Source organism: Centroberyx affinis, unplaced genomic scaffold (genome assembly GCF_046629955.1).
Source record: "Centroberyx affinis isolate AG114_WGS23_722 - 3 ecotype Tasmania unplaced genomic scaffold, CSIRO-AGI_Caff_v1 ptg004149l_1, whole genome shotgun sequence".
NCBI classification, from domain to species: Eukaryota; Metazoa; Chordata; class Actinopteri; order Beryciformes; family Berycidae; genus Centroberyx; species Centroberyx affinis.
In genome coordinates, this window is record NW_027281915.1 from 820 (window position 1) to 13,567 (window position 12,748).

Here is a 12,748-nt window from a genome sequence, read left to right on the forward strand (position 1 = left end):
TGATTTTCTCCCCACCATCACCCTTCATAAATCACACAATGGACTATATAGTAGTTGATTTGTTCATATTTAACAAAGTGACTGGAGGGAAGGTAAAGTGCTGCTTTCCTCAAGTTTGCCTGAATTCATACATTCATTCATTACATAAGACGGGATGCAGTTCTGATTGAATGGGATGCCACTCACTCTCATCCAACCATGGCACAACCTGTTACCTGGAAAAGGGCACAACAAAGCTTCCAAGGGTTGTTGTCTGGTGTAACATGGAGAGGTAGTCTGTTGTACTGGTCTCATCGAGGAAGAACCTGCTGTGTTTGACCTGCACAGCCCCTGGCTCTGGCTGGTAGAGGGGCCGAGGGGTGACGTCATTGCCACCATCATCAAACACCTGCAAAGAGGGGAGGAATTTTAACAGCTGCATACTGTATGACTATTACTGCTGTTACTATAATAATAATAATAATAATAATAATAATAATAATAATAATAATAATAATAATAATTTGATTTGTATAGTAAATTTTACAAATAGGTTAACGTTACCCGAACTGTTTGTCTAGGAGTTTGAATGGCGCTTTTGTCCAGGACTTTGCTGTCACCAGACAAGCTGAAACCTCTTCGGCTTAGAGAACCTGCAACGCTCCTTGTGTATTTTGTGCTTTGGTTGAGTCGATGTATCCCTGATACTGAAGTATTTATTGCTTGGGAAGACCTAGAGGACAACAAAATAACAAATTAGCATAGCATGGCTAGCGTTACCACTGTTAGACACTGTTTCTGCCCACTGTGTTGACAAAGTGACTGGCGGTCAGTTATACTGTATAAATGTGAACTTACGGGGTAACCATCAGAGTACGTTTCTTGACTTTTGCTGCGGAGGTCGTCATTTTTAGTCTTGTTGTATGTCTTCTGTATAGCAGAGAAAAAACGCGTTTGTGTATTTTGAATATTGCTATTTTGATAAGATAGGTTATGGTTTCAACCGTCTACAGTGGCTCATGTGTTGTTGAAAATTACCATAGCAACGCCTGGAGGGAAAAGTGACGCCAAAGGGGGTGTAGCATTTGTCTCTGGGGACGCCTCGCGCCCCCATCTTCAACGTTACTTCAGTTCTATGGAGATTCACGGATATCTCCAAGAACAATATTTTGGGGGTTGTATTCTGTGTATTTATATTCGAAAAGTGGCTAATTCCTCACTGAGCACAACTAGAAGAAACTCCAGCCCTGTAGGTGGCGATGTAGAGCAATGCCTATGAGCTTTGATTTCCCAAACAGGCAGCGAAGTAAAGCAGCATGGCAGCGACCCCAGTGTTATGTAGTTCGTCAACTTCATAGAAATGATATACTTTGATGACCCAGTCAAATACCCAACTCGGATGAGTAAAACACCGTTCCGTCGTCTGCTTCCATCTGTTACAACGTGAGAGTTGCTTACTGGCTCTGAATCTATATGTGGCTAATGCTAACTCAGGAGGCTAGCTGATGTTAGCTAGCTAAACTACCTGTCAGGAAAGCATTTCTCGAATTGCCACTGCTGCTGTGGACACCTGTCAGTGACATCCATGTTTTGAAACACAGCTAACGTTACTCTTATTGTTTATGGACTCATTGCAGTCCTTGAATACATCTGTAATACAAAAAGAATTAATGTATATATGAGGAAGGACAGTATTATGCTGACCTTGACTTCAGCTCCTCTGTATTTACCTGCGACAACTAACAGTCCTGTTCGTTCAGTAACGTTAGTAAGTTAACGTGCATATGTCTTATCTCTGTAGAAATTATCTGGAGTAGTGGTACATGTGGATCTACCATGGAGGCCCTAATGCATCAGGTTTGGCAGAGAGTCTTGCGGCGCCTGCCCAGAACCCTAACCGTCCCAAGCAGGAACCATTCCAGCTGTGCTGAACATGCCACAAACCCTGCCCCCACTTCCTCCAGACATATCAAGCCCACACTCCTGGTGTCCCGCCTCTACCAGCCCTCGAACCTGCGTGATGTGGGACAGGATAGCCGATCACCGGGGGAGATGACCTGTAAGAGCCAGAGGCTGATGCAACAGGCCGGTCTCATCCATCCCTCCAACCCAGGGTGCTACTACTACCTTCCTGCCACCGTGCGCTCCATGGAGAAGTTGGTGAGGCTGTATGCATAAAGCTTTTAAGAATTACAGGACGGGTCCAGAATAGTACTGTAGGTTTGGGCATATGGATAATGAGGATGAGAGTAAATGTACTCATTTTGTCTATGAAAGATGTAGTAACTACTGCATTATAGGGCTGAACGCGTTTGAAAAAATATCTAATTGCGATTATTTTGACTGATATTGCAATTGCGATATGATTTGTCATATTAGAGGGAATGATACGTTTTACATCATTATTCTCATTGTCATTGAAAAACATATTAAAATGATTATGGTGTGATTTTTGCGGGGATCTGTACCAAACAAAGATGTTTTCTTAAGTCTGTAGAATATGATGTGTAGGCCAGGACATCTCTGCAGCACGACAATATTTAATTTAAAATGGTATTTTGACACACATTTCGTCTTTAACAAATATTGAGCCTCCTGCGATTTGAAAATTGCAGCAGGCCATATTACGATTTCGATAAAATTTCAATTAATTGTTCAGCCCTACTGCATTAAATGAACAGGTGAGAGTGATCGACCAGGAGATGCAGGGGATCGGTGGGCAGAAGGTGGACATGCCCAGTTTGTGCTCGGCTGAGCTGTGGAAGTCTAGTGAGCGCTGGGACTTGATGGGAAAGGAGCTGTTCCGTCTGAAGGACCGCCACGGGGCTGACTACTGCCTGGGTCCCACACATGAGGAGGCAGTGACGAGTCTTGTCGCTTACCAGAGCACGCTGTCCTACAGACAGCTCCCTCTGCTTCTCTACCAGGTAACCTGCTCAGCAAGCATCCAGACTGTCATCACCTGTGGGTTTGCAGTAATGACCTGCAATTTTTGGTAATGATTTATTTTGTTTAATGCAGATCACCCGCAAATTCAGAGATGAGCCGAAGCCAAGGTTCGGTCTGCTTCGAGGGAGGGAGTTCTACATGAAGGACATGTACTCGTTTGACGTGAGTGAAGAAGCTGCTTACCAGACCTACGAGTCAGTGTGTGAAGCGTACACCAGGCTCTTCTCCCGGCTGGGCCTGCGTTGCGTCCAGGTGCAGGCAGACACGGGCAATATCGGGGGTAAACTCTCCCATGAGTTCCAGTTGACAGCAGACATAGGCGAGGACAGACTTCTGGTCTGTGGGACCTGCTCCTTCTCTGCCAATGTAGAGACCGTGTCACCAGGCAGGACTGACTGCCCACAGTGCAAGACTGGCACACTGGTAGAGTCAAAGGGTATAGAGGTAGGCCACACCTTTTACCTGGGCACAAAGTACTCTCATATATTCAATGCCACATTCAGCAACCCCCAAAACAAGCCTACCATCACTGAGATGGGCTGCTTTGGTCTGGGGGTGACCCGTATTCTCGCTGCAGCCATTGAGGTGATGTCAACAGAAGAGGGGATCCGCTGGCCAGGGCTTCTAGCACCTTACCAGGTTTGTGTGTTACCCCCGAAGAAGGGCAGTAAGGTGGATGAGGCAGCCAGATTAGCTGAGGAACTGGTACACACTTTGGGAGAGACTCTGCCTCGTTTGAGGGGTGAAGTGGTTCTCGATGACCGTACCCAGATGACCATTGGTAAGAGGCTGAAGGATGCCAACCGGCTCGGCTATCCGTATGTCGTTGTAGTAGGGCAGGGCGCTCTAGAGGAAACACCCAGGTTTGAGCTGATCTGTCAGCAGACGGGTGAGACGATGTTTCTTAGTAAAGATGGACTGGTAGACCTTCTAGGAAGAGTGGAAACTGTATGAGTAATAACTGGGGGAAATGGGAATAAATGTTTTCATTTTGTTTGTGTGTACTATGTACTAAATGTACTATCCATTAAGTGAGTGATGGTGGTGAAAGAAGACCAAAGCCATGTTATCTACAAGGTGTGACATTGAGGGGACTTGAAGCCACAGTGATTCTGTTTTTACCTCATGGAATTACATTTTGTTTTGCCATAACTTTGCATTCTGGCTAGAATTGTAGGTCAGCAGTGTAAGTTTATTAAAATGTCACAACAATGGCTTTACATTGCACCACACACGTGGTATTAGACTGCACTGGTTATCATGATGTACTGGGTGAGAATGTCACAATTTGTTTTGCAGCCTTTTGTGTACCTAAGCCAATGAAAATTTCAGTCCACTGAGCTGGCCTAAAATCAAGTTTTTCTTTCTGTGTGAGGTAATATGCATCTGTAACATACATCTGCTTTCTTGGGATCAAATGCTGTAAATTGGTAAATAAAAACTGTAAATATAACCGTCTTGGAACAAAAAAATAAAACTACCATTTGACAGTTTCTGTTAACTTGCCTCAAGATTTTATATTCTGCGTCATCATCACGACCTCATTTTTGTCCCAGTCCTTCACGGCTGCGGAACAAATGTATCCGCGATGTGTTTCCTGACGGATGAATATAGACGTAGTACTGCCCATGCACATGCGAACAAGAAGCTGGCCTCCTACAATAAGAAACAATATTATAACAGATGAGCTTATGACATCAATTTCATGTCGTAACACTATTATAGAATAACAGTGAGCAAGAAAACATTTTGCTTGAAAAAAACAGATTGATCGAAAATGGCGTCTTCGGCACTGCAGGATGATAGCGATGATGGCATGGACGAATTTATGGACAAATTCAAGACACAGAAGTATAAAAATGCTTTCAGTGAAAGCAACTGGCAAGAGGTAACGTGTAGACATGTTAATTTTAGACAGAATCTCTATTTCTATGTAGCTGCTAACGTTACACACCGTTATTGTTATTGTATTGCCAGTTAGCCTGGTAACATAGGTAGCTGTTAGCTTGAAATATCAAGGTACAGCTAACGTTAAGTTAATGTTAACTGTGTGTATTGCACTGGCCTAGTTTGTCGCTGTCTATCCACTGCTACCATTCGGTTTAACTCTCACCCAGGAGTTTGAAAAAGTGCCCATGTTCATGAAAACAGCCCCAGAGGAGATTAACCCTCAGACACACCCGGAGCTGGCTTGTCTTCAGTCCATTATCCATGATGATGACAGACCTCCAGAAGGTAAAGTGGACCAGGGCTTAGTAACCCAAAGCATTTTCAGCAGTTGTTGTTTAAAACAGGGCAGCATGAAAATGAAGAAGAGGTGTCATAATTGTGAGAAACTGCCCATCCTGTTTGTGAGTCAATTAATTTGCTTAATTTCTTTTCAGAGCAAGCAAAGTGCCTGAAAGATGAGGGCAACGAGTATTTCAAAGAGAAGGACTACAAAAAGGCAATACTGACATACACAGCAGGCTTGAAGAAGAACTGCAGTGACCAAGACATCAACACTGTTCTGCTCACCAACCGGGCTGCAGCACACTTCCACCTGGGTAGGGATTCCTCTAACCCAAATCTATAAATGTCATAACATTTATACCTTTTTGAGGCAGTGGAGAGGGGCAGCGTCTGGGATAGGCATTGTTAAGTAGGACAAAATCAAATTTGGATAATGTGTCCAAATAAAGGAACAAATGAAAAGAATAGTGTTGGTCTGTCCTACATTCTGTTTCTGCATCTCTTGGTGAATTTCAGGATAATTGTAGGAAATTCTCTCCTCCTTATCCCACAGGTAACATGCGCTCTGCATTGAATGATGCTGTGGCTGCAAAGAAGATCAAACCAGACCACCTCAAAGCATTAATCAGAGGTGTGTAACATATACATACAGGCTTTTTCACCTGTAACAATATCTAGCTTGTATTTAACAATGTCAAACAATATATACTTAGCAATTCTGATGATTTATAATATAATAATGAATGAATAGCAATGGTGATAATAATAAAAAAAACTAAATGATGTGCACATGTTCTGTGTTTCTGCAGGTGCACAGTGTTGTATGGAGCTGCGTAACTTTGCAGAGGCCATCCAGTGGTGTGATGCAGGTCTGAAGCTTCATCCCACTGACAAGAAGCTGCAGGAGCTGAGAGCCGCAGCAGATAAACAGAAGGTTTCAATCGCTGATGAGCATTTTTGATTTTGGGCGGGGTGGAGGTTTTAAAGGGAGACTGCATTAAGGATAGCGTCGTTGCTACAGTTTATGTATTTATCTGTATTTGTTTTGTAACTTTCATTGAAGAATTTCAGTCAAAGAGTCAGCCAAGTCTTATCTGTTTGTGTCCCAGAGAGCAGCAGAGAGAGATGCCAGGAAGGCCAAGGCCAAAGAGAAAAAGGAGCACAGTGAGAAAGAGGCTCTTCTGGCTGCTATAAAGGTAGGCGTCCTATTTAAAATTGAGAGGAAAATGAAACTTCAACATGCTCTCCACTGTCCTGACCATTTGTGTTTTATCTCTAATCAGTGTGTAACTGATTTAATGCACAGCCTGTTTGTTGCATGATTATCAGAGACATTTTTGTGTGCTTCCCACAGGAGCGAGGCGTCAAGCTCCTCCAGCCTAAGAAGCCTCCCCAGCACGGGGCAGACAGTGAGGATGAGGATGGCGGCTCCACTGCAGGCGTGGCTGAACTCACCCTGGATGGCCTCAGCTCTCAGGAGGCCACTGGGGCTCGGGTCTTCATGGATGAGCAGGGCTTGCTGCACTGGCCTGTTCTCTTCCTCTACCCTGAACACCAACAGACCGACTTCATCTCAGCCTTCTCTGACAGCTCCTGGTAATCTTTCTTTTCAGTCCCGCCAGGATTTTGGTTTTGGAGTATTTCTGTGCTTACTGCAGGCAAAATATGCTTGATTTTATTGTAGTTTACTGGAAAAAATGCAAGGCAGTGTAGGACTGGCCAGAATTGTTAGTCTAAGGACAAAGTGGTGGTAACATGCTTTCTGGCAAGTTTTTTATTCATATTTTCATACCTTAAACGTAACTGCATAAATCACATCTGTATCTTATCATGTGCTTTCCCCTGTTAGTTTCATAGACCACCTGGCGGTAATGTTTGGAGAAGAACTTCCACCTTGGGACACGGACAGGAAATACCTCCCACAAAACCTGCAGGTTTGTGTGTTTTGCCTGAGATGTACTCTATACCAAAATGTGATTGGTCACTCATTACAACTACAGTACATGGAGTAAGAATGAGCAGTCCAGACACTTGGTAATTGATTGTCTGCTTATTCCTCATGGCTTCACAGTAGGGGAAGAAAATCAACAATATCAGATATAAGTCAATAATGATTTTGTTTTGTGGAATCGTGTTACCCAGCATAATTTGCTAACCCCCTAAAAACCAAATGTATTCTACAGGTGGGATGTTATTTGGAATTGTACTTTTTTTTGTAAAAAATCTTAAAAATCAAAGTCAATTCTTTTTTTTACTGATATTCTGGCCATGCCTTAGAAGATAGTTCACTTACATTTTTGGACCACCATCCTGAATAAGTGAATATACTGTATGATTTGTGTTTGTGTTTTGCATCTTTGAACATGTGAATGTTTTTTTTTTTGTTGTACAAGTTGTATTTGTGCTACATTGCTGCCACACTGTGGTGGACTGAATGCATAATCCACTAAATTCTGTCAAAGGGTTATGTCATATAAGGTTTCAATGTGGGGTAATGTTGAGTGGATTACTCCCAAAAAGTAATCTCGACAGATTACTGATTATCTGTCTATGAAAAGAACTCAGTTACTGATTTCTGATGACTGAAAGTAATCAACAGTAATAATAAGTAATCTGAAATACAACGGACAAACAAGGAATATATTTCAAACCCAACACTGATTAAATAACAATGATATCAGTGGGTTTGCATTCCTAATTAATAGTATTTTATCTTTTCCTACTTCTTAGCTGTTCTTTGAAGATGAGGAGGAGACGCTGTACCAAGTTGACCCAGAGACGTCCCTTTTGAAAGCGTTGCAGCATAAAAGGTGGATCCAGTGTTTGTGTTGCTGATGTGTGGTTTCATGTTGGTTAAAATTTTTTGTTTGTGACTGAATCTAAACGTTATTTACTGACACAACTCAGACTTTGTGCCTTCATAACTAAACTTCTTTGACTTTCTTTTCGGATTCATGACTTCTCTTTTCTGCTTTGTTAACAGGTGTTTTGTGAAGGCGGGCACTCCCAGCTTCATTGTTTTGGTAAAAGGCTCGTCATTCTGGAAACAGTTTTTAACAGGAAAGAAAACACAGAGATTATAATAACAGTAGCCTCTTCTGTCAACTCTTGGATTTATTAACACATGAACTCCTCCTACCAAACCAACAGGACTGACTTTGTTCTTGGAAAAGACACCTTGGGTAAAAAATCACAGACTTAATGATCGTGTCAGGCCTACACAGTACTTCCTTTGTGCCCATGAGCAGAGTACACTGTAAGGCAAATATCAATGTAAGTGATGAATATGTAAAAATTATAAAATTTCTCAAAGTAATTCATATTGACTGCTTGTTTTTCTTTCAGTACAAATGCAAAATGTTAATTGAAAACAAAATAAGACATTTTATTTGTGTAATTCGAAACATATTTGCCACGAATTTTACAAACAGTAAAACAATTTAACAAAATCAAGACAAACTTATTAGACAAACAATAAAAATCACCAGTGCAGACAAGCTAAAATATGGAGAAGATGGCATTGTTTTGTCTTTGTCAATGACCTGGCAGCAGAATTCAACACAATCTGATTGATTGAGACAAAGCAAGCATGTGTAAATCTCTCAGGGTTGTTCAAAGACAAAAATAAACAGATCTAATCTTTGTAATGTTCCTAAATTGATGATCCAGCTGTTTAGTATGTTTTTGAAGGTTTTAACAAAAATTAAAAGAAACATCCTTAATTCTTAGATACATGCTTGATGTACATATTTAAAGGATCAAGAGACATGTGAATGTGTCTAGAGATGTGTTCAGTGTCAATAAATGTTTTGCCTGAATTTAGTTGAAAGAAACTTTGTGACATCCAATCCTTGACGACAGCTGGACAGCCATGAATTAGCGCCAAAGTACTTGGATAGTTTAATTTGGTTGAGACACATAGCTGAGTATTGTACAGTATATATCCAAAACTGTCTTGTTCTGTAATTGTTTGCCACTAGCAAAACCACGTTAGGTTCAAACGCTGTTGACAGTGTGACCAAACCAGCTTTTCTAGCCAGGGAGGAGTGCTTTCCTGTCATGGTGGTATGTTACAACACAGCATAGAGTTGGGTCAGACCTAAATTCCCAGAAGTTTGTGTCAACATCAGTAGTGCCATTGTAAGCCAAGTCAAGCCTTTGGCTGGTATTAGTCATCAGTCAAATAAGGAGTGCTAATCTAAAATCAGATTTGTTCACAGATTACAAAAAATGTGATGCAGAATTAACACAGACACAAATATACTGTACTGATTTTATCTTTTCATTGAGGCACAGAGAGATGGTGAGAGAGAAAATTAATTAAAGTATCTGAACCCACTAGTTGTTTTTGTTTTGGACATCCCCTTCCATTCCCATTTAAGGAATATTCTAGGGCTGACATTGCGATAAATCTGTATTTGGAGCTGAAGCTAAGCATCAAGTGGGCCACTTCGATTATTATTGATTAGAATTATTAGGATAAGGCGAAAATTGCATGTTGACACCGTCAAAACGCAAAATATAAGAACTCAAAAACACTTGAAAATCCTGTCATAGTTTATACAGGCCAACAGGCAGCATGCTAGTCAGTCCTGGAAACAAAAAAGGGCTAAACAATCCCCAGCACTCCTAAACTACATCTCAGCCCCACACCCACAGTCACTTCAGACAGTTGATCTGAGCTAAATCAAAAGAGATTTTCTTCAGCACACAAAACAGACCCATTAGAAGCTGCAAAGCTCAGTATTAATCACTCATGCCATCCCCTGTAGTATGGCTGCTGAAGCCATGATGGTTGGGTATACAGGAGATGGGAACTCATGCCCATAACCTGGTGCTGCTGCCATAACGCCCTGTTAATTAACAATATGGACCTAAGAGGTGGTCCCTCTTGGGGCGGGCTGGAAGTTGACTGGAGCAGGTTGGTTGATGACCTTGTTGCCTTTCTTGCGATGTTTCAGCTCGCGGGCCATCTGACACCAGGAGCACCACTCGCAGAAACAGGAAGTCATAATGTCCTTACAGAGAGTACCCTATGGAGAACCAAAGTATTTAAATTCTATTTCACACGGGCTTCGCTCTCTAACGGGGCATTTGTGCTCTTATGCTTAACCACTCATGTATTCGCCTCAGCGCACTGAAACTTGAATGCACGTACTCAGCCAATCAGGATGAGCCTATTCAAATCTATGGAGCATCACTCTATACGAGCGACAGGGTGACTCGTTAGAGGGCTCCGCCTGTGATCATAGATCTAGAGTTACCATGCGGAACTCTCATTCTATTTCACACAGGCTTCGCCCTCTAATTAATGGGGCTCTTATGCTTAGGGGGCAAGGCACGATGACTTCTCTTCCTGTCGCAACATGACAACAAATGCTGTGCTTATAGCCTGAAATGACTGTAATACTGTGCAGCAGGTCAGCAAAAATAGTCTTTTCCGCACCTTACCACCTTCTCTTCTTTGACACAGTGGGAGGGGAACATGAGTGGTTAAGCATAAGAACATAAGAGCCCCGTTAGGGCTCCGCCTGTCATCATAGAACAAGAGTTACAATGTAATAGAGTTGTCACGGTGGTGCCAATTTTAAACCGGTGTTGTTTCCCTCATCAAGACCGGACATACCAATTATACCGCCTTTCGCCACGAGGCCGGTCTAGCGCTATCAAAGTCACAGTCACAAAAACAAGTGAAACTTAAAATTCTACAGTTTGCGCCAAACTAGCACATGTCAGTAGACGTATTTGTAAACAGTAACACTTTTTAATCAGAGATTTATAACTGCTCAACATGCGAGTGCAGTGCAGAGACTGGCATATTGCCCTTGTTTACCATTGGATTCTACTGGACACATTACTGTCACTGTAGGTAAGGACAAATAATTAATCCTGTTCGTCCTAATCCTTTGTATTAGTGATCAGTATGTTGTTAGTATGTGCATTTATCATTTGCTAACCTAACTTGAACATGGAAGCTCTGAATATGTGCTTTTATTTCTTGGATTAAAAAATAACGGTATTCCAGGCTAATAACACCAGTGTCGACTCCAAGACCGTATGTCACCGGGAACCCCGCCCACCGCAACAACCCTAATGCGTAACTTTAGTTATTGTTATTTGTGTTTCTCAATTATCCCAAGGTGCGTTGCGTTGATCAAATACTCTAATTATTATGTATAGTAACGAGCAGAATGTTGAGTCCCTCTGGGTCCCCCGGATCTAAGAGAACAAACTTTTGCAGATATGAGGTTTTTACCCAGCAACATGTTGTATGATATGAATGTACTCCACTACTACACCTTGATTCCATATCTGTGACGCATGGCAACCCTAAGAGACAAGCCTGCAGGAGGCACACACAGAGGAATCCCACAGGCTGCTGTTATGGCAGGGCTGCATATGTCAAGTAAGGGGAGACATCTGTTCTCTCCAAACTTCCCTGTGGTGGTGCAGGCAAAGCAAGGACAGCACCAGAATCCATAACAACCTGGAAAACATACCAAGACTCTCAGACACCCTTACAAGTTTCCAGCTAAACAAGGAAATACAAATGAGAACAAAATAGTCCCATCCACGGATACTGTAAATACTTTAAATGAATGAGCCGAACAAAATTCTGGCACTGATACTTACAAGCATTTATGTCATCACAGCAGTCAAAGAGGCCAGTGTTCCAGTTTGTCAATGGATGGGCTGCCATTGGCTGTTGGACAAGTATTGTGTTAGTCAGAGTCGATGAACAAGTAGCCTGCTAACACACAGAGATCAGTGCAACAAAACCCAGAGAAATTGTGACAATTTGGCTGTTTGTTCCCTATTTGATACAGGGTTTTGACACTTGAAATTCAGTTAACTATGCAAAAACAATTTCATGATACCTATTTATGGTAAATGAAAGAAGATTTTCTGCATTGTAAGTAGATGTAGTTGATAGAACCATGCATTCCATAGATCCATGCATTTTGAGATCTTTCATTGCATTTTTTATGCCTGAATGCCAATAATCTTATTTTATCTTATTTCATTGTATCTTATTTTGGATGCACAATCCAGCACTACATCACAGCAAGAAGCATATTAACCATAGGTTCATCTCTAAGTTAGGTTCAACCCACTGGTAATCTTTATAAGAATATGCAAAAACAATCATAAATCTGCTGTTAAACTCTTAATCTGATGGTAAAAATCTATTATTTTGTTATTCATAAACCCACTTTTCTGGATCTTGTGAGTTAATGTTTGACTCTTTATTGCACAAACATACAGTATATTACAATCTTTTCATTAGTTTTGCTTCAGTGATCACAATTCTAAGAACCCTATTTCAACTACTGATTTGTAAAACATACCTCAAATTGATTTAAGTTATTCAAGAAACATTCAGATTGAGTAATTTGGTTTGCAAAATGTTGTGACATCACACTTGTATACAGGAGCAGCAGGTTTCTTCAGCACCACTACATGCTTTTAAATGTCAAATCATCAATTTATAATTATCAAGTGATGCATTTTAGTAATTTAACCTACTAAATTTAACTAACTAAATAAAAAAAAGTTAGTTAAATCAACTAACATTTCTAATTTTTAC

General features: G+C 41.3%; 2 protein-coding genes across 3 annotated transcripts; both read left to right on the top strand.

Moving 5' to 3' along the window:
• Window positions 1-1,282: 1,282 nt before the first annotated feature.
• On the top strand, window positions 1,283-4,411 carry pars2 (prolyl-tRNA synthetase 2, mitochondrial). The gene is made up of 4 exons (XM_071542669.1): window positions 1,283-1,422; window positions 1,781-2,139; window positions 2,661-2,906; window positions 3,001-4,411. The coding sequence occupies exons 2-4, from the start codon at window positions 1,816-1,818 to the stop codon at window positions 3,880-3,882; spliced, it is 1,452 nt and encodes a 483-aa protein (XP_071398770.1). The 5' UTR covers window positions 1,283-1,422; window positions 1,781-1,815; the 3' UTR covers window positions 3,883-4,411.
• Window positions 4,412-4,546: 135 nt separating this feature from the next.
• On the top strand, window positions 4,547-10,038 carry ttc4 (tetratricopeptide repeat domain 4). 2 transcript variants are annotated; one of them, XM_071542660.1, is made up of 10 exons: window positions 4,547-4,816; window positions 5,046-5,163; window positions 5,313-5,474; window positions 5,714-5,791; window positions 5,970-6,094; window positions 6,270-6,356; window positions 6,515-6,756; window positions 7,010-7,094; window positions 7,891-7,970; window positions 8,144-10,038. In XM_071542660.1, exons 1-10 carry the CDS (start codon window positions 4,706-4,708, stop codon window positions 8,241-8,243), a joined length of 1,188 nt encoding a protein of 395 aa, XP_071398761.1. In that variant the 5' UTR covers window positions 4,547-4,705; the 3' UTR covers window positions 8,244-10,038. The 2 variants fall into 2 exon arrangements, with proteins under 2 accessions (XP_071398761.1, XP_071398762.1); XM_071542661.1 differs by lacking the exons at window positions 6,515-6,756; window positions 7,010-7,094.
• Window positions 10,039-12,748: the final 2,710 nt, after the last annotated feature.